A 19,449-nucleotide genomic window follows, 5' to 3' on the forward strand; every position below is an offset into this window, starting at 1 on the left:
AAAAATATTCGTTAGGTGCCCCTACTGGAAGTTTGGAGAGCACTCAAGAGGCGTACCGTAACTCTAGCCTCTTGAGTGCTGCTCAAGGCGGTGTGCGTCACGACCCACAAAGGTTCATGAGTAAAATTGTTTGTGTGCCTCATTTCAGTCGTGACACGGTCGAGTTCGCATGAATCAGACCACAGGCAGAGACCACCCTTTGTTAGTGAGGGCCGTTGTTGATTGAAATCTGAGCAACGATCTTTTGTAATTAAAAGAAGAAATACATATGAACAATACGGTGGCTATAATTTGTTCCAAAATACAGAATTTAAAGCAAATTTTTCAATAAAAGTTTGAAGAAAATGTTAACTGAGTCATGTGTCATAATTTTTTCGCCGTCCCGTGCTGTTTTAAGCGTTATTTTGCGAGATGAATATTTGACCTCGGCGGTGAGAACTAAAGAAGGAGTCTCCTTGATTGTCAAGGATACACAACGTTTACGGAAAATTAAAGGATCCTTTTTGTATATAAAGAGATAATTTATTATACGTTGTGGCTATAGGGCCGGTAACCGGTCAAGGTGTTAAAAACACTAAATGACCGGCAGTTTAATACCTATTTAATACGGAGAATATGGGGACTACCACAGGGGGAAATTTCATATATACCATGATGCATCGCTGCATACTATATTATCAAGCTTCCGAACGCACGTGATCCTATTAGTTCAACAGGGACGTGACGTGACAGTTAGCCTGAGTATCAGGCGTTTCTGGGGAAAAGGGAAAGATGGAAGCGAAAAAGGGAGAGAGCTGAAGGAGAGAAACTTTCTCTTCTCCCCCTCCCCCTGCCCCATCTAAAATCTCCTCTCCCCTGGCCCCTTAGGAAGGCCTGATACTCAGGCTACGTGACAGTTGAACTACGGTGGAAAGCGACTTGTTTTGGCGATAAAACTATCTCTACCTTTGTTGTGTCGATGTATTTACGATTTTAGTTTTACTATTCCAAATATATCACTTGTTAAGTCAAAGAGAGTGTTTTGGCCTCCGACTATGAGTCAACTAGCCTTACGATAGGCAGTCCACGCAAATGTTCTTAGAAGCTAGCGAGGAAGGTCTTTGCTTCAATACGTCCTGTTTTTTGGGGACTGCCGGTCATTTAGTGTTTTCAACACCTTGACCGGCAGTCGAGCTGAAAAAGGTTCTAAGTGTCACAAAACATGGTTTCGTCTTCTGGGCCCAGCGTAAACCAAACGCTAGACCTGGGATCTATAAAGCATTTCAGGATCGCTTGACTTTTCTTAATCGACATATGATGGCTTAAACTAGCTGGAATTTTTCGATTTTGTGAAACTTACTGAGAATATAGGACTGCCGATCATTTAGTGTTTACAACGCTTTGACCGGTTACAGGTCATATAGCCACAACGTATAATGCTAAATGTTTTAAATTCGCTAAGGTAGGAACGACAAATTTGCACAGCTCTCAACAACTTTCCTTTGTCATTTATTCATTTTTTTTCCTAGCGTCTTGTAATTTCAATTAGTATTTATATTTTTGGAATTTATTTAATCTTAGTTTTAAGTAATTGTAACGCAATTCAGTCTACGGACTGCCATGTTCGATATTTTAATAAACTATCTATCTATCTATCTATCTATCTATCTATCTATCTATCTATCTACCCAGTAAGCACGAGTTGACTTGTGCTATCAAGCAGAAAAATGATTCAGGATTCAGTGCAATGTGATGAAAAAATCTTCCGGATTCATTTTCCGTTCCCCTGTTGTTCAAGGAAATTAACCCGAGTTGTCAAAACATGTTGAACAACGGCTTTTTGTTCCCCTTTTCATTTTTTTTTCCAACGACTAACAGCTAAGCAGCTTAGCAGCTTAGCACGTGCCTGCTTGTGATACCAAGTAGTAACACGGGATTCAGTGCCACGTGATGAAAAAAAAAAATCTTCCGCGTTCATCTCTCGTTCCCTTGTGATTCAACGAAATTAATCTGATTTGTCAAAACATTTTTTTTAAAGAGAGGCTTGCAGTACTGCTTTGTAATGTTTTCTGTTTCGTTCCTTTAAATGTTTAAACCTTCATAGTGAAAATTGTGTGAAATTCTTTATTGCTGTGCGGCTCAAAGATAGCAGTATCATCAGTATGTTAAAGGACTTGCGACGTGATGAAAATAAATCTTTTGAGTTCTCCTATTGCTCAAGGAAGTAAACATGAGCTGCCAAAACAACTTGCACGACAACTTTAATTCGAGCCCACCAAGACTGAAAACACGCGAGTATATAACGCCGAGAGATCACAAACTGATTGAACACAGTTGAACTAGCTGGTAGTAAGAGACATGTCAACCACTTACTTCACAAAGGCAGTTCTTCTGCTTACCTTCTTGAGCGGTTGCTGTTTTGCAGGGCCATTGAATCAATACGAAAGTAAGTACGTTCTTTATGTAAAAGTCTTGTTTATTTAAGGTGACTCGACCCAGTTTTTTTGGGGGGTACCATCCTACTTTGAAGCTCTCTGGTATCCCCACCTTTACTTTTATCGTAAGTCTAACACATAGAATGGATAATATATAGACCAATCTACAATATAACACAAAATTTTTGGCGATCGGAGTAAATGTCACGTGGTTATAATGCCACGCCCCTTTGAGGTCTGAGTCGAAAATATGCTGTTGCCAGCATTTTTTCATGAAAATCTCTCGGCTACTTATAGTGCGCATTAGTGCCTTGCGTTGAACAAAGTTTCACCCAAATCGCAAAGACCCAATGCGAGAAATTCAGCGGTTTCCAAATTTAGGTCATAACTTATGCGAAAATGATAAGTAAACTTTACACGATTATATCTAATAAACTATGAGATTTATCCCTTTATTTCTTTATAACAGATGGGTCCTTGCAAGTGAGCAAATTCTTTTGGGCCTTGTAAATGCGCGCGATTTCGAGCAATGCAAACATGTAGAAATTATAGTTTTAGCTATTTGTTGACGTTTGTCAGCGTTTAAGAGTTCTTCTCACGAAAAAAGCATTTTCTTAAAAATTCGTAGTTTTTTTGCCTTCAAAATTGTTCAGGCCCACAATCGATTAACTAAATACCCGGATTCTGAATTTCATGGTCATTGAAAAAATGTGACATTATCTTCTATAAGCCCAAACTTGAGTAAACATTGACGATTTTTAGCGTTTTGGCTGAGTTTGTGCTTTGGGAGTTTTCTATTGTTTCTAGTCTGTCATGATACAGCATTCTTGTTCAGCACGCGTGCAATGACCGCGCTTGGCTGACTTTCGAATGCGCACCGAGATGTGATAATTTAGCACGAGAAAATAGAAGGGATTCCCGTCACGTAACGTCTCCAGCCAGCTGAGTGTATACGTCATGCCGAGAATTAAAAACTCTAATATATAGATTTAGCCAGGGCTAAAAGCGAAGCTCGCGTTAATAAATTCATAATTTAAATCAAACAATAAACGTGTAATCCAGAGATCAGGGCACATTCATTTGACTTTTGAGGCAAAGGCTAAGTGATTTTAGAGAAATAATTTGACAGTCCAAGAGTGAAACAAATTTTACATCGAGTTATTAAATAGTCTTATCTGTACACCCAAAAATAGCAATCATATTCGATCACATTCGACTATTGTTGAGTTATTTTGAAAAAAATAGCTCATATGTCAGTGGTGTGAGGGTATGTATCTTTGTGGCTTTGTATCTTTTTTTTTGGCTTTGTATGTTGGGATGTTTGTTGCAAGAGCCAATAAGGTTGAAAGTACTATGAGTTGATGCTTAGAAACCAATGATATCTTGGCATCTATTTAAACATGGCATTTGTAAAGGTCGAACAAGGGCACTTTGAGACCGCCATCTTGATTCTTAACAATTTTTTCGTCTTTTATTACGGCTACAGGTGTTTGGAAGAATTACATCAAATACCTTCATGATTCAAACGCTGTGTACAGTGATGCAGCTGTTTAAGGGTTCATATTTTAGTATGGATGCTGCTTCAAGGCATTTCTGACCTAATTCGGCTATCGGTACAACGCACATCAGTATGAGTTCTGTTTCACCTGCTGTAACTGGGTAGAGTATAAAAGATATATTTTCAAAGCTCTTCCAAAGAAACAATAATTGATATTTAGATATAGATTTTAATTCGAAAGTATGCGCCCTATAAAATGTGGTTTTAGAAGTTTAAAAAGGCAGCTTATTTTTCTGAAAGCTGTACCGAGTATTGTTAATCTTGTAAACAAGCTTTAAAAATATTATTCTCTCGCTTACAAAGTTCAACAGACCTTTTTCGTTCTGGCAAAACAACAACAACAAAAAAGAATAATAAGTGAACAACATGATACATCCTTCGTGCATACTAAGTATTATAGTTTCTGAAACGTATTTTATTTAGTAAAGATGCGTAACTTAAGTAGAAACAGTAGCGTTAGGGAATAAAATTGGAAGAAGCTAGTTCACACAATAATTAGATACTGTTGTATTGAGTGGAGTAACATGATAGAAGTAGAAATATATTTCGGCAGTCTGATAATTTTCTTGGAAGTTAATAAATGTTAGGCTATCAACCTTGACGTTACATGAAACATAATCAGTTTAATTGTAGATGTTGTAATAAAGCCGAGGTGATTTCTTAAAATCGCTTGAGAAAATTTTGCGGTAAAACAATTTGCCTTTTTTTTACGTGCGAATTGTAAAAGGGCTAAAGACCAACATCTTCACATGCAAATTGTGTGCATGAGTTATTTTTATAATTCTGTTTACTAGATTACTGTGTGATAACTCGAATTCCCTCACGTACGAACCACGAAAGGGGGCAAAGTCCAACACTTTCACGTGCCAGCTGTGTGACTGTACATCTAATGCAGATTGGCTTTTGACAATAATAATAGTAACTTGGACGTACGAAGACCTGTTTCGTTTAGTAACCAATGCCCTAAAAAAGGCTCTTGTCTTTTAAGAAGCAATAGCTTTTAAAACATGAAGAAATAAGTTGTCGGAGTTAAAGAATGTTTCACTGAGTAGAATCGCACGTGAAAACCTCGTGAATTATGATGATGCAACCATCTACCTCAACGATAAAAATCCTGGTATTTCGTAACTATTCAGTATTCGATGAGTCACATTTTGGCTTAAGAAACTCCGAGGAAACCTTAGAGTTTTCCTTCTAAATAACGTTTGGTGAGTAAAAATTCATTTTACTTTAACAATTTGTTTAACTTGCACCAGATGTAACAGGGAAAGACAGAGGAAAGTGAATATATAGGTTGAGGATCGACTCAGCTGAGCGTTTCGCGTTTTCATTTATGTAGCGCAATACCCAATTTCGCACAAAAACCAAATCTACATTTAGGATGAAAAAGGTAGATTCATCACTCTTGGTAAGGTTACACCGAAGTATTATAGTTACACTGAAGCATTCAAAATAGCTCATGCACGTTTAACGTGCCTATGTTATTTGCATTAGCTGTTGCATCATAATGTGGCATTCACCAGTCTCTCCAACATTGCTCCGTTAGAGAAACTATGGATAATTGGACAACCCCGAAATATAATTTTAAGAAACACACGCGCCACGATAGTCCTTGGTGGCAGCCAATTTACACGTTGCATTCCTCTGTCTAAAAGAGAGGCCAAAATAAAAAAATCAGGCCGGATTTTTTGTGTTCGACAAGTTTAGGTTACTGGTAAATCTTGGCGACGAACCTGGTGGCGACATACTGACATACTTTTTCTCATCACGTCTCAGGTAAACAGTACCATGAGGCCCTTTTTTATCATACAGACCTCGGACAGAATTTGTCCTTTTTTGCCATATTTAAACCTATAATTCTACAGTTTTCACAATTTTGCAAGAGAATTTGCACTCATTCAATATCCACGACGATCAAAGCACGCGCTTCCTTTGCACAACAAATTATAGCATTGAATTATAAAACGTTTTCATGAAGAGAATTCTATAATGCCGGGACTTTTCAGTTAGAAAAATCTGGTCCTCTGTGATATGGAGGGTAATAACTATGGGCTTTTAATGAAAACAATTAAAAAAAATTCCCAAAATCACTTTTCGGCTAGCCGGACGGGTTCTCATTTTTGACAGGCACCAAATTTGCAGTGCGATTAATAGAGTTACCATTTACGCTTCAACATGATAGAGAAATTGTTATGTTTAGATTTTATTTCCCTTCATTTATTAAACTGTGTATGGTTTTGTTATGTGTAATCTTTAAAAGCGAGTGATATTTACGCGCGGCGTTTTGAGTATTTCTGCATGCGATGTTTATGTTCGACTGGAAACAACCGGTGCAGCGATAAAAATTGCGAGAGGGACTACTAACAATCAATAAAATAAATATGATTCGGTGAAACATGTACAGAGACAATAATTTTCATTCACGAAGAGAAGTATTGAGAGTAAAGTGTCTCTGAAAATCATGAGTCAGGTAAGCATAAGCTTATTTATGTTTTAAGCGGGCTCCCGGTGTTTGCTCTTTTTCAAGATGAACTCGAGGCAAGAAAATCGCTCAGAGCTTTCTGTTTACAGCCAAAATCATAACTAAATTATCTTCGGAACCTTTTCTTTGAATTTGCGGTCAAAATGTCTAAAGGCTTTTTAAACCTGATACTATTGTAGGTTAGATCATTGCTCGTGTATAAACTTAAGCCGCGTAAACCATACGCTCGACTTCAGGAAACTGGAAAAAAAAAACACATCAAAGACAATAATTGCTCCGGCTTACCAGTCGAGATGCTGCTTCTGAAGGTCATCAAGTGTTCCAGAATCGCTTGAGACTTTACAATCCCCTTTAACCCTCAAGCAAGTGCAAGTGAGTAAGCTCATTTTTGAAAACGATGCCATCCGAAATCGGATTTCCAATGACTTTGACAAGCGGTGCATTTGTTAACAAAAAGCGCAATAAACAAACCAGCCATGAATTACAGAACAATCTTGATAGCAGCTGTATTTCCTTTTGTACACCAAGTAGAAAAAGACAGTTTAAGACATCACAAGATGATACAAAACTCTGTCAGCTCCAGCTATCAGTAAGCCAGTTACCAGACGCTGCATAAATTTTCCGCATGAACTCACCTGTCAAATTTTGACCAATCAGAACATAAAAATTGGACGTAGAGCGTGATCAACGCGTGACAGTGAGAAAAGTCAAAAGCGATTGCCTTCCCTGCATGTAAATGTAAAAGCCAGTTGAATTTTCGCGTCCGAGGTCAGTTCGAAATCAACATTTTAAAAGTGCGGCTCACGAACACGACTATTTCATATGCATTTTAAAAAAAATGAACTTGAACCTGCGATCATTTGAAAAGTAGCAACTTGTCAGCCGATACCTTCAAAAAACACTCGAACTCAGTGGGTCGATATCTGAGCCCGCGATACGGTCAGGCGATACTGGTCAGCAGAAACACTATTTTGACAGCTGTCAATTAATCAAAACATGGATGTACAATATCAGGTTGCAGGCTCCCAAACTAGCTAGAAAGTGTGAGATTAAACATTGGTATGCCTGTGGTGCAGACGGGCGGAAGGTCGAGTGGTTGGTGTACGGTCACGTGATTGCCGAATTTCCTAGGATGGATAGATTTTCTAAGCTATGGGGCTTCGAATTGAGCCCGTGATCAAATAAAATATCAGCGCAAAACTTGTGACCTCGATAGATAGAAAAATGAGCCCGCGATACACTCAGGTAATGATGGTCAGCGTATACTCTAGTTTGACAGCTGTAAATTAACCTTCATTAGAATGGCAAATATTCGAATTAACAGACTACGAGTCTGAGTAAGACATATCTGTCCGGCATGTATTGGAAAATGCCAGATCGTGTACCTGAGCGAGCCTGAGCCCACGTTATTAGTTTTCTGATAGTGGTCTGCACATGTCCCATTTTGACAGCTGTCAATTGACCTTAATTTGGCTTGCCAATATAACTATAAACGACTGTCAGCCAACTTACAGCCTTGCCCGGCGTAGTTTCGTTTTTATGTTGAATTGGCAAGTGTGACATATTATATCAGCTTATATGTAGGGGCCAAACGACTGGTCTTTCATCTGAGCCCCCGAGATGGTCATGTGATAATTGTCAGCGGATGTCTGATTTTGATAGCTGTCAATCTAGTCGTACTCATACGGATGGCTTACATAACTAAGAGGCTAGTCAAATTGTGCAAGATCTATTGTGACATTTGACATCGGCTTACATTACGTGTGTGTACGGGTTGGCGGGTGGGCGGGCGTACGCTACGTCATAACCAAATTTTCTCGGATGGATAATTTACCAAATTTTCTTACCCATGGTGCTCCGCTGCGCGCGCGAGAGAGCTCCGCTAAAAAGAAAATGGCCGTGGTGTTGAACGCTATTCGGGCGAGAGAGGAAGTTCACGGAGAAGAGATTGTGTAGCTTTTCTTGATTTTTTATGCAAAGGCACAAGAAACACGAGAATTGTTTAATAATCTCGAGTTAAACATCTATATATGAATCACGCGATTGCCTGTCTCACCGTACCAAAATTATCATATCTCGGTGAGCATTCGGAAGTCAGCCAAGCGTGGTCATTGCACGCGTGCTGAACCGTTTCCTGGGAGTTGTGTTACTTGGTTGAGACGATCTCTTAATTCCAAGACACTTTAAACGGCTCGTAACGGGAAAACTACCAGGGGTAGACCCGGGTAAACCCCAAAAATTTGCAAAGAAGAAAAGTTGAAGTAACATGATGACCAAAAAAATCCGATAAAACGGCTAACAGTAGCCAGCAATGAATCCAAGAAGAACGGCAAAAACAACACTCAAATCATCATGGCGGCTTCCACATGACCGAGCAATTCAAACTTGTCACCAACGCTCAAGAAAGCACAATATTTTAAGGTAACGTAACTACTACCAAAGATAAAGTGTTCCAACAACTTTCCACGGCCATATAGGGTAGAAATTGCATACACAAGCTTGGAATAAAGCGAAAATTTCACTATATACACTTCTGAAAACGGCTCTTCCCAAGCGCGAAAATCACTCTACAAATAACGCATTCTGATTGGTCGAATCTCGTGACGCACACCGCCTGAGTGCTCTCCAAACTTCCCAAGTGCTCAAGCAGCATTGGTAGTCTGTTGGGTCCCCATTGTTCTAGCAGCCTTCTGATTGGTGGAGAGGGGTAATCGAAAGGAAATCGGAAATATCTTAGAACGAGGCTCGGGTCATCGTCGGAAGCAATCGGGGAGGGCTCGGGTCCCTTCGGAACGGGGTCGCAATTATGTTAAAGAGGGATGATGTCATGAGGCAAGAAGGAGAGACACAGCATGCACAAGGGAGAACGCAGGCGCAGTAACGAAAAACGTTGTGAATAAATGTGTTTAATCAAATTACAAGTATTATAAAGTCAGAGAAAAGTCAGAGATATTGGAATAACACTCGATCAGCCAGTCAAGAAGACATCCATTTACCAATAAATCGAGAATGACGGGATTGCCTTGCCTTCCATTAACTGGATATCGGTACAATGGGATCGAAGGACCGTAATAGGCGCGCAGTAAATCTAAAATGAGGGCGATTCGAGCATCGTTGAATGTCTTTTCATCCTTGTTCTCTGTCACAACCATATCAATCTAGAAGAAAAAGTGTGTTTAAGAAATATTGCTTGAAGGTAAAAGATTGTGAAATAGTCATTGACGTAAATAAGATTACCACTAATCCCCGAAAACAAAGGGCAAATGAATTGCAAAATAAAATAAACGTTCAAACGTACCGAGTATTGCTTGTGTTTTCGTCTAAAACAGTGCGGACAACCGAAAGAGTGAGGATATGGTTTTCGTTCCAATGCAGACGAAAAACGTTTGTAACCAGTGGAAAATGAAAATGCCACGAACATTGGAATGCCTGTTCTAAGGCAACGGGGAAGGCGGGTAAATTCCGCATTCATCTTTTTCCTTTCGTCATTGGTCATAAACCAATGTCTCCAGAACATGATGAGAACTTGAACCTCGAAAGGTAGCACGTTGCCGTAAGGCTTGTTTTTGGGGTCTACTAATCCCTTGTAGTTCATTGCTTCGTTATCAAAACACAGCACAACAGAAGTGTCTTGCCATGTGCTCTATGCAAATACTAGGTGTGTGAAAAACACAAGGGAATAGGCTAAACCAATCGAGACTAAAAAAGTCGCTGGGGAATCGAAATTAACCAATGAAAGAAAAGCCAACAGTTAGAAAACTAAAAGAAGCTAAAACGAGGCTTGGGTGATCAATGGAAGGGGTCGGAAAGAGTAGTCAGTAAAACATATGATGCAATATGCAGTGAAAGGAATAAGAATATGTAATGTGTAAAAATATCAAACGCAAAATTACATGTTTAAAAATGTCAATCACAAAATTACAAAATAAAGGAAATGGTAGCTGGTACACGAGAATATCTGTCATTTAAATAATCCAACAAAAACTCCAACACATTCATAATCCTCTGACTTGGCCTCTTGCCGTGTACAGGCAGTTCAAACAGCTGAATCTCTGGATGCTCCCGTCTAAATAAGTCCAAAATATGGGCCAAAGTTGCATCATAGAGTTTATCGTCGTTGCCTATAGCGACAATCATATCAATCTACAAGAAAAAGAAAAAAAAAAATCTTAGTGGTAAACATGAAATAAAACTGAAGGGAAATTGATGAATATACTTACCGACACTTGTTGTGTGTTCCGTCTGAAACAGTGCGGACAACCGTAAGAGTGAGGATATGGTTTTCGTTCCAATGCAGACGAAAAACTTTTGTAACCAGTGGAAAATGAAAATGCCACGAACATTGGAATGTTTGTCTCAAGGCAACGGGGAAGGCGGGTAAATTCCGCATTCATCTTTTTCCTTTCGTCATTGGTCATAAAGCAATGTCTCCAGAACATAATGAGAACTTGAACCTCGAAAGGTAGCACATTGCCGAACGGCTTGTTTTTGGGATCCACTAAGCCCTTGTAATTCATTGCTTCGTTACCAAAAACAGCACAACAGAGAGTGTCTTGCCATGTGCTTTAGCAAACGCTAGGTGTGTGAAAAACACAAGGGAATAGGCTAAACCAATAAAGTTGGAAAAAGTCGCAGGGGAATCCAAAAAGCACCAATGAAAGAAAAGCCAACAGTTAGGAAAAAGAAAAGACGCATGAAATAAGTCTCATTTCGCTTTACCGTTGTACCTTGTTTCATGATCGAAAATGATGTCCCTTCAAGAACTTAGTCTGAAAGCTGTGCCACACCCGGGGGAGCAAGCCAGAAAGTTTTTGCCGCCATGGCATACAGTACGTATAGCGCTGGAACAAAGGGAATTCAATGAAAGCATTGACAGGTTCAGAGAGGAACACAAAGTTCGTTTTCGGTACGTACTTATTGAATTGCATGTGTTAGAAGACTTAAACTGGACCCTGCCCTTGTATCCCAGCCACGTGTGGTGGCTACAGCGAAGTTAGCTAAAGGCGTGGATTGTTCTTTGTTTAGAGAGACGCTTATGGACATAAGGACATTAAGAGATCTTGACTGGACGTTATCCATGAAAATTTATTTTGCCAACTTTCTCCATTAATTTAGACTAACGTTACACATTGTAAAAGTATACCGAGCTGGAAACCAAAACGGAATGTGACCCGTAGCACTGTTTGTACGTTTTATGAACCGAGCGTATAGCAATGGAAATTAAAACAGACATTGGCCCGCGTATGCGTTAATTGCATTTAATATCCGTGCAATGGCAGATAGTTAAATCGGTAGAGTGTTTCAGTAATTAGTAGCTGTCGTTTAGGTCAATGTTAAAAACTAATTATGTATTTGTATGTAGATCGTCGCTTGACCTCATTCGACTGGTCACAGATTTCGAGTGGAGGCCCTCATTTACTGTCTGGTTTTTGAATTTCATTTAGAGAAACCCTGGCACTGCTACCTTTTGTCAGAGACCTAGAGTGGACACCGCGCATAAAAATTCTGTTACTGTCATTGTGAAAACGTGTCATTTTGTTGTTTATTGTAGAAGTGTTATGGAAACAATAAGAAGATGGAAAAAGATGAAGTATTGTCCATTCACAAAATGGCTGAATTTTAACAAAAATATATGTAGTCATTGTGAAAGAATATTTGAGTTTGTTCTAACACTAGATGGTTTAATTTTGACGTGGAAATACGAAGAGGTAGACACAAATCGGGAACGTGAGACCCTTTTGAAATGGTATAAAGGACCATAGATTATTCAAAGAATAGGACGGTAAACGAATGGTGTGTTGTTTATTTTGTAGACCAACACTTGTGGAACTGAGAGTGTTACCCCGTTGCCCCGTGACCTTGTGGGTATATTCGGGGGAGTCATGTACTAGTTGCAACCTAAGAATTGGACTATTTGGAATCTGTATTGAAGACTGGCTTCTATTTAGGACTCGGTCAGAAGACTTTGACCTGTTTGCAGCCTATGTCAAATTTTGTAGAGTGTATGCATCATTAATCGAAAGGTACCCCTTTGTATTTCCAGAAGCACAATAGAGGAAATCGGAGAAAGAGCTTTTTGTTTTCACACCCAATGGGTTAATACAAGTACTGATGAACTGTGCGCCCACTGTTTAAGGATTTTAACTTCAAGACTAATGATTGATGACTATATTGATCTGAACTACTGGAAATATTTAAGGGCAACAGCCGAATATAGACGAAAAGCGCATGAAAATTGTTTTGCATTGTATGTAACTTTATTTGAAGAATGGATTGAAATGGGCGGGGAAGTTTAGCTTCCACCACAAGTCCCGCTTGTAATAGGTATTTTAATAAAGAGTTTTGAAAGAGTGTAAAAGTAACTGTCTTCATAATAAACTGGGAAATATCAAATTAGGAAGGGAAAAAGAAAATCAGACTTAACGTACCAGGGAAAGCGAAAAGATCATTGCGTGCAGACAAAAAGAGGGAGTATTAGTCATTGACGTAAGTAAGATGAGACGACTAATCCCCGAAAACAAAGCGTGAAAATTAAGTTCATTTCGCTAGCTCAGCGAAAGTAATGTCCCCCGTTTCGATTAGGAAGGGAAATAGTAAATCAGACTTAACATCACGTACCAGGGAAAGCGAAAAAAAAAAAAAAAAAAGCGAAAAGATCATTGCGTGCAGACAAAAAGAGGGAGTATTAGTCATTGACGTAAGTAAGATGAGACGACTAATCCCCGAAAACAAAGCGTGAAAATTAAGTTCATTTCGCTAGCTCAGCGAAAGTAATATCCCCCGTTTCAATTAGGAAGGGAAATAGTAAATCAGACTTAACATCACGTACCAGGGAAAGCGAAAAAAAAAAAAAAAAAAGCGAAAAGATCATTGCGTGCAGACAAAAAGAGGGAGTATTAGTCATTGACGTAAGTAAGATGAGACGACTAATCCCCGAAAACAAAGCGTGAAAATTAAGTTCATTTCGCTAGCTCAGCGAAAGTAATGTCCCCCGTTTCAATTAGGAAGGGAAATAGTAAATCAGACTTAACATCACGTACCAGGGAAAGCGAAAAAAAAAAAAAAAAAAAGCGAAAAGATCATTGCGTGCAGACAAAAAAGAGGGAGTATTAGTCATTGACGTAAGTAAGATGAGACGACTAATCCCCGAAAACAAAGCGTGAAAATTAAGTTCATTTCGCTAGCTCAGCGAAAGTAATGTCTCGCGTTTTTAGAAATAAGCAATTTGCTTGCCGGCAGAACGAAGGTGAAATAGTAATTGCGTCAGCAATCTTGGTAACAATGAGTTCGTACGTTAATGGAAAGAGCCTACCTCAGTAACAAAATTATTTATTACACGTGTACAATACGCTTCAGAGAGTTTGTACGCAATTGAAGCCTAAAACAACTCAAGGGCCAATACTGCCTTTTGTTTCAGCGATTATAAAGGAACGACAATTTGCCCACAATCGTTCATTCACTGCCAAGTGTCTTAAAGTCTTGAGCAATTAGCGATCACAACGAGTCAGCATTGTCAAAGTGTAAGTTCTAATTCAGCCAAGTTATTGCTTGAAAATGAACCAAGATTTATCAAATGAAGGTAAGATTGCTTAATTACCCGTTGCGTAAAACAAAGTGTTTAAAACGAAGCAGAAACGGGAGTGCTTTAATGCTGTCGTATTAATTTATAGAGCTCATCAACTACAACGGGGAAGGTGTTCAAGAGCCAACCTCAATAGAAGCAATCGATGCCGACATTGAAGGTACATTTTTAATAATGTTTGGTGTATTATTAACAAAGCGTCAATGAAAAGTAATGTAGGCGAAAGTGTAAGTAAAATACAGAATTTTAACTGCGAACTGTGTGTAGGGATGCGTAAACAAAGTGAATGCAGAATATTATTTTTACAGAGCGAAGCATAACCTCCAACTAGGGTTAACGGTGAGCAAACTGTAAAAGTGTAGGTTTTTAAATTATAACCGCAAACTGAGTGTTGCATAGCGGAATGGTACATTTCAAGTAAAACACAGAAAAATAATGGCAATTCAAGCGTTTCGAAGTGTAAAGAACAAAATGTAGACTTAATTAGCAAAAACATTGTTAAATTATAACCGCAAACTGAGTGTTGCATAGCGGAATGGTACATTTCAAGTAAAACACAGAAAAATAATGGCAATTCAAGCGTTTCGAAGTGTAAAGAACAAAATGTAGACTTAATTAGCAAAAACAATCAAGTGTTGATGCAGGCGTTTCGTTTTCATGTTTTATAGCCTTAATGAACGAAGATGATGAGGGTCTGTTGTCTGCCTTTCGCCGCTTCGAGCAACATGGAGGGAATCCACTTTTCCGAGCAGAATTTACACCAGTGGGAAGAAATAGATCGTTTCGTGGCATTGTAGACCAAAAGAAATATAGGCTTACTTTACAACAATTGCGAGATGCGCAAGATGAACAACTAGGGGAATCCATCAGCGAAGCTGTAATTCAGGGGTTGCAGCGGGTGGTGGAAAACGAGGGTTTCAACGTCCAGGATTATTCTTTGCTAGTCGCTGTCCATTCAAACTCATTCACTCATGTCTGGTCACAATCTGCCCGAAATGTCCCTTTAGAAGAATGGTTGTCTAATGGGGTTTACACCCGCGCTTGGCTGGAAGATTTAGCCAAAAAATTGAATTCAGCTCAAGTCATGGACCCCCAACGAGATGGCTTTTATGTCGAACTCACCTTTGTGAAACGGTTAGGTCGTGGAGGAAAGAACGGGGGTAAAAAAGCCAATCCTGGCCGCCATGCGTGGGAGAAATTGGTCAAGAAAAAGAGGTGTGTTGTGACCATCAAAAATAAAGACAAACTTTGTCTCGCCCGGGCAATTATGACAATGAAAGAGAGGGTGGACAATGGCTCCCAGTATCAGAATCTAAGGAAGGGAAGACCCATTCAAAAACGATTGGCCAAATTGTTGCATCGAGAAGCGGGTGTTCCCGAAGGCCCCTGTGGGTTTGAAGAATTAGAAAAATTCCAAGAGTATCTAGGACCACAGGGGTACCAACTCATCGTGGTTGAACCCTCAAAATGTTTAGTCGTCTTCAAAGACCCCACCTATAATGAAGCACCCCATGTGATTGGTCTCGTCAAGTATAATGGGCACTATGATGGATTAACAAGTATTCCTGCCCTCATGAACAGATCCTATTATTGCCGCCATTGTGATAGAGGCTATGATGTAGAAAATTCGCGTCACCATAATTGCTTTGGTCAAAATTGCTCGGCCTGTTGCCGTCAAAATAAAACCTGTCCAAACTTTGCCACCTGGGTTAAACCCACCGTTCATTGCTCTGACTGCAATTGTATGTTTTATGGGCAAGATTGTTTTCAAGCGCACAAAACCAAAGGAGAGAAAAAAGGAGACGAAAGTATTTGTGACAGATGGAAGAAATGCCCACTCTGCTGCGCTGAATATCAAGTCAATCCCAAAAACCCTCACAAATGCTACCATGCAACATGTAGAAACTGTGGGGAATTTACGCATGTCGCTCACCGTTGCTACATTCAGCCCATTAAAGAAGCCCCTCCACAGCAACAGGATGACTTCTTTGATGACCCCATGTATTTTCAATTTGATGATGATGATGACGACGATGACGAGAGAGGGCCCCCACCCCCTCCTGTCTTGAACTTTGCAGATATAGAATGTGCAATTTCCGAGGATCGCGTCTTTCAACCGAACCTTATCTGCTGGTCAAGTGAAGAGGATGAGGAGATTCATCATGCAAGAACCATTAAAGAATTCTTAGAAGCCTGTGACGCCATGACGGAAGTAGAAGATGATGAGAGGTCTCGAAAAGTCATTACCTTCTTTCATAATCTTCGTGGATTTGATGGTAACTTTGTTCTAGAAGCACTCTATGATCAAGGTCGTGCTGTGGAGAATCCGTTGACCCAGGGGGCAAAAATTTTATACTTTGAATGTGGAAACCTGATTTTTAAAGATAGCTTGAATTTCTTTGCCATGCCCTTGGAAAGATTTTCATCCACCTTCAATCTAACAGAGCTTCACAAGGGGTTCTTCCCGCATGCCTTCAATCGCCAAGAAAATTTTAATTATTCAGGAAGTTACCCCCCAATGGCAGAGTACGACCCAGATGGGATGAATGATAAGAAAAGAAAAGAGTTTATGACGTGGTACCAGCAGAAAGTAGAGAGTAACGCCACCTTCAATTTTCAAGAGGAGTTATTAGCCTACTGTGAAAGTGACGTGAAACTTCTCAAAGAAGGTTGCCTTAAATTCGTGAGAGAATTTAAAGATATCGCTGGCTTTAACCCCCTGATTCAATCCGTGACCATCGCCTCAGCGTGCAACTACTTCTGGCGCAAGGAAAAACTGGAAGAAGACCTCATCGCCCTCGAGCCTCTAGGTGGATGGCATGGAAACCACATTAACCAAAGTAACATCGCTCTGGAATGGCTATACTTCCAGGACCACCAGAGAGGAGGTATGGGGCGTGTCCGCCACGTGCGTAACGGAGGGGAAGTACAAGTCCTCACAGCAGCAGAAAGCTACTATGTAGACGGTTTTGATGAAGAAACCAACACTGTATTTGAGTTTTATGGATGCTGGTACCACGGTTGTCCCCATTGTTTCAAGCACTACAGAGATGTGAAAAGAAACTCCCACCAAGACCGCACCGTCAATGAAGTCTACGATGCTACCCTGAAAAAAGCTGCCCTGCTGCGCCAAGCGGGGTATACGGTCGTGGAAAAGTGGGAATGTGTCTTCAAGACAGAAAAGAAAACCGACCCAGAGTTACAAGCTTTTCTCCAAGAGTTGGAAATGGTCCCTCCCCTCAATCCACGTGACGCCTTCTATGGAGGAAGAACAGGTGCAGTCGCATTGCATTGTAAAGTCGAAGACCCCGATCTCATTAAATATGCAGATGTGACGTCACTTTACCCATGGGTCAACAAGTATATGGAGTACCCCGTCAGGTTCCCCCTCATTTATACGAATCCTAGGGATCAAGATATTCACCACTATTTTGGCGTCGCCAAAGTGGACATCTTGGCCCCCGAGTTTCTGTTCCACCCTGTCCTCCCCTACAGAGCTGGTGGCAAGTTGACCTTCCCTCTCTGTGCTGCTTGTGTGAAAGAGGAACAAGAAAAACCGTGGCTAGAGCGAACCAACATCTGTTGTCACACGGATCAAGAGAGAACCCTGAGAGGAACCTGGGCTACAATAGAATTACAGAAAGCTGTCGAGTTAGGGTATCGCATCCTAAAGATTCACGAAGTGTTTCATTTCCGCGAAGAGGATAGAAGGGTGGGGCTCTTCGCGGATTACGTAAACACTTGGCTTAAGATCAAGCAAGAATCGGCGGGATGGCCTGACGAGTGCAGGAGCCGAGAAGAGAAGCAAGCCTACATTCGCGATTACTACGAGAAAGAGGGGATTCAGTTGGAGCATGTGGCGAAAAATCCAGGAAGGAGACAAGTCGCCAAGATGATGTTGAACAGGTAATAAGTGGTTAAAAACACTGCAAGTAATTAACTTAAAGTGCAGACAAAGGCTGCATTTAAGAAACACCCTTTGGAAGAAAACAGTAGACAACCGTTGGACACAAAATTAGAAGGAAATGTATGGATAAGTTGCAGACAAAGTCTGCATGTTAACCACGTAAAATGCAGACAAAGTCTGCAAGTTAAGAACCCCCATTGATTTGTTTTATTGTTGTTGTTGTTTTTCTCTTTGTCTCTCTATTTTTCTAGCTTCTGGGGCAAATTCGGAGAAAGAAGCAACAAGCCACAGACTCATGTCATCAGAAGTGCCCATGCCCTCTATGCTCTGCTGAATGACCCCTCCTTCCATATCAGTAACATCCGAATCTGCTCGGAGGATGTTTTAGAGGTCGTCACCACAAGGGCAGAAGAAGAAGTGGAACAAAATGTGAAAACCAATATATTTATAGCAATTTACACCACCGCGCATGCGCGGCTTAAACTTTACTCAGCCTTAGAAACTCTTCAGGAACGTGTCCTTTATTATGACACGGATTCTGTTATTTACAAATGGCGCCCCGGGCAGGTAGAAATTCCCCTAGGTGTTTTTTTAGGAGATTTTACTGACGAAACTGACGGAGATCCCATCATAGAATTTGCGAGTGGAGGGGCGAAAAATTATGGGTATGAAACCAGGGGAGGGAAAGTTGAATGTAAAGTCAGAGGGTTTTCTCTGAACTACAGAAATAAGTTGCTTTTGAATTTTTATGCTTTACGTGATAACATTTTAAAAGAGTTGGATGACCCTCAAGAGGAAAGGAGAAATATCACGTTGGTCGATAAGAAGTTCTTTGACCGTGACCAAACCAACAAGAGAATTCGATTGATTGAAAGGGAGAAAAAGTACGGGTTAGTGTTCGATAAACGAGTTGTCGATAGGGCCACTCGTAAGTCCTATCCGTATGGATACGCTCGCATTCAAAGCGAGGTCGACATGCTATCAGAGCTATAAATAGAGGTTTTCTTTTTGAAGCATTGTACATAGGCTAAGTGTGTTTGGCTTTTGTTTTTGGGCGCCATTGTTGATGTGTTGTAACATTAAATCGACAGGGAGGTTTAATGTAGAAATAAACTAAGTTCGAGATACAATCTCTGTGTGATGTTATTGTTGGGTCCGGGTATAAATAGAGGGTGGACACCCAAAATGGACCCCCCACTGAGAAGACATTGAAATCACCGTCAAAGAATTGGATGGCAGTCTGGTCAAGTTTCAATCGGAAAGTCAATGTGTGCTCATGTTACAGTTTAGACTAGATTAACACGAGACAGAGACATTGTGTGCACACTCTTTGTTTATTGAAATAAAAAAAATAAAAAATAAAAAATAATAATAATAATAATAAAATAATAATAATAAAAAAAAAACACACACACACACACACACGCGCAGATTACAATTTGAGTTTTTTCTTGGCTTGCATGATTTTCTTGACGACTTTCTCGGTCATGGTCTTTTTTCCGGGTA

The 19,449-nt window shown here is 40.1% G+C and overlaps 1 protein-coding gene across 1 annotated transcript; it reads left to right on the top strand.

Annotated features, from left to right (window-relative positions):
• Nucleotides 1–13,867: 13,867 nt before the first annotated feature.
• On the top strand, nucleotides 13,868–19,073 carry LOC140953788 (uncharacterized). Its single transcript, XM_073403174.1, has 4 exons — nucleotides 13,868–14,033; nucleotides 14,125–14,196; nucleotides 14,705–17,942; nucleotides 18,195–19,073. Exons 1-4 carry the CDS (start codon nucleotides 14,009–14,011, stop codon nucleotides 18,934–18,936), a joined length of 4,077 nt encoding a protein of 1,358 aa, XP_073259275.1. The 5' UTR covers nucleotides 13,868–14,008; the 3' UTR covers nucleotides 18,937–19,073.
• The last annotated feature ends 376 nt before the right edge of the window (nucleotides 19,074–19,449 follow it).

This window comes from Porites lutea, chromosome 12, assembly GCF_958299795.1.
Source record: "Porites lutea chromosome 12, jaPorLute2.1, whole genome shotgun sequence".
NCBI classification, from domain to species: domain Eukaryota; kingdom Metazoa; phylum Cnidaria; class Anthozoa; order Scleractinia; family Poritidae; genus Porites; species Porites lutea.

Excerpts from the sequence above, each read along its gene's own strand:
- LOC140953788 (XM_073403174.1), top strand. The coding sequence starts at position 14,009 with ATGAACCAAGATTTATCAAATGAAG. Across the intron at positions 14,197-14,704 it reads AATCGATGCCGACATTGAAG|CCTTAATGAACGAAGATGAT; the intron begins GTACATTTTTAA and ends CATGTTTTATAG. Across the intron at positions 17,943-18,194 it reads GCCAAGATGATGTTGAACAG|CTTCTGGGGCAAATTCGGAG; the intron begins GTAATAAGTGGT and ends CTATTTTTCTAG.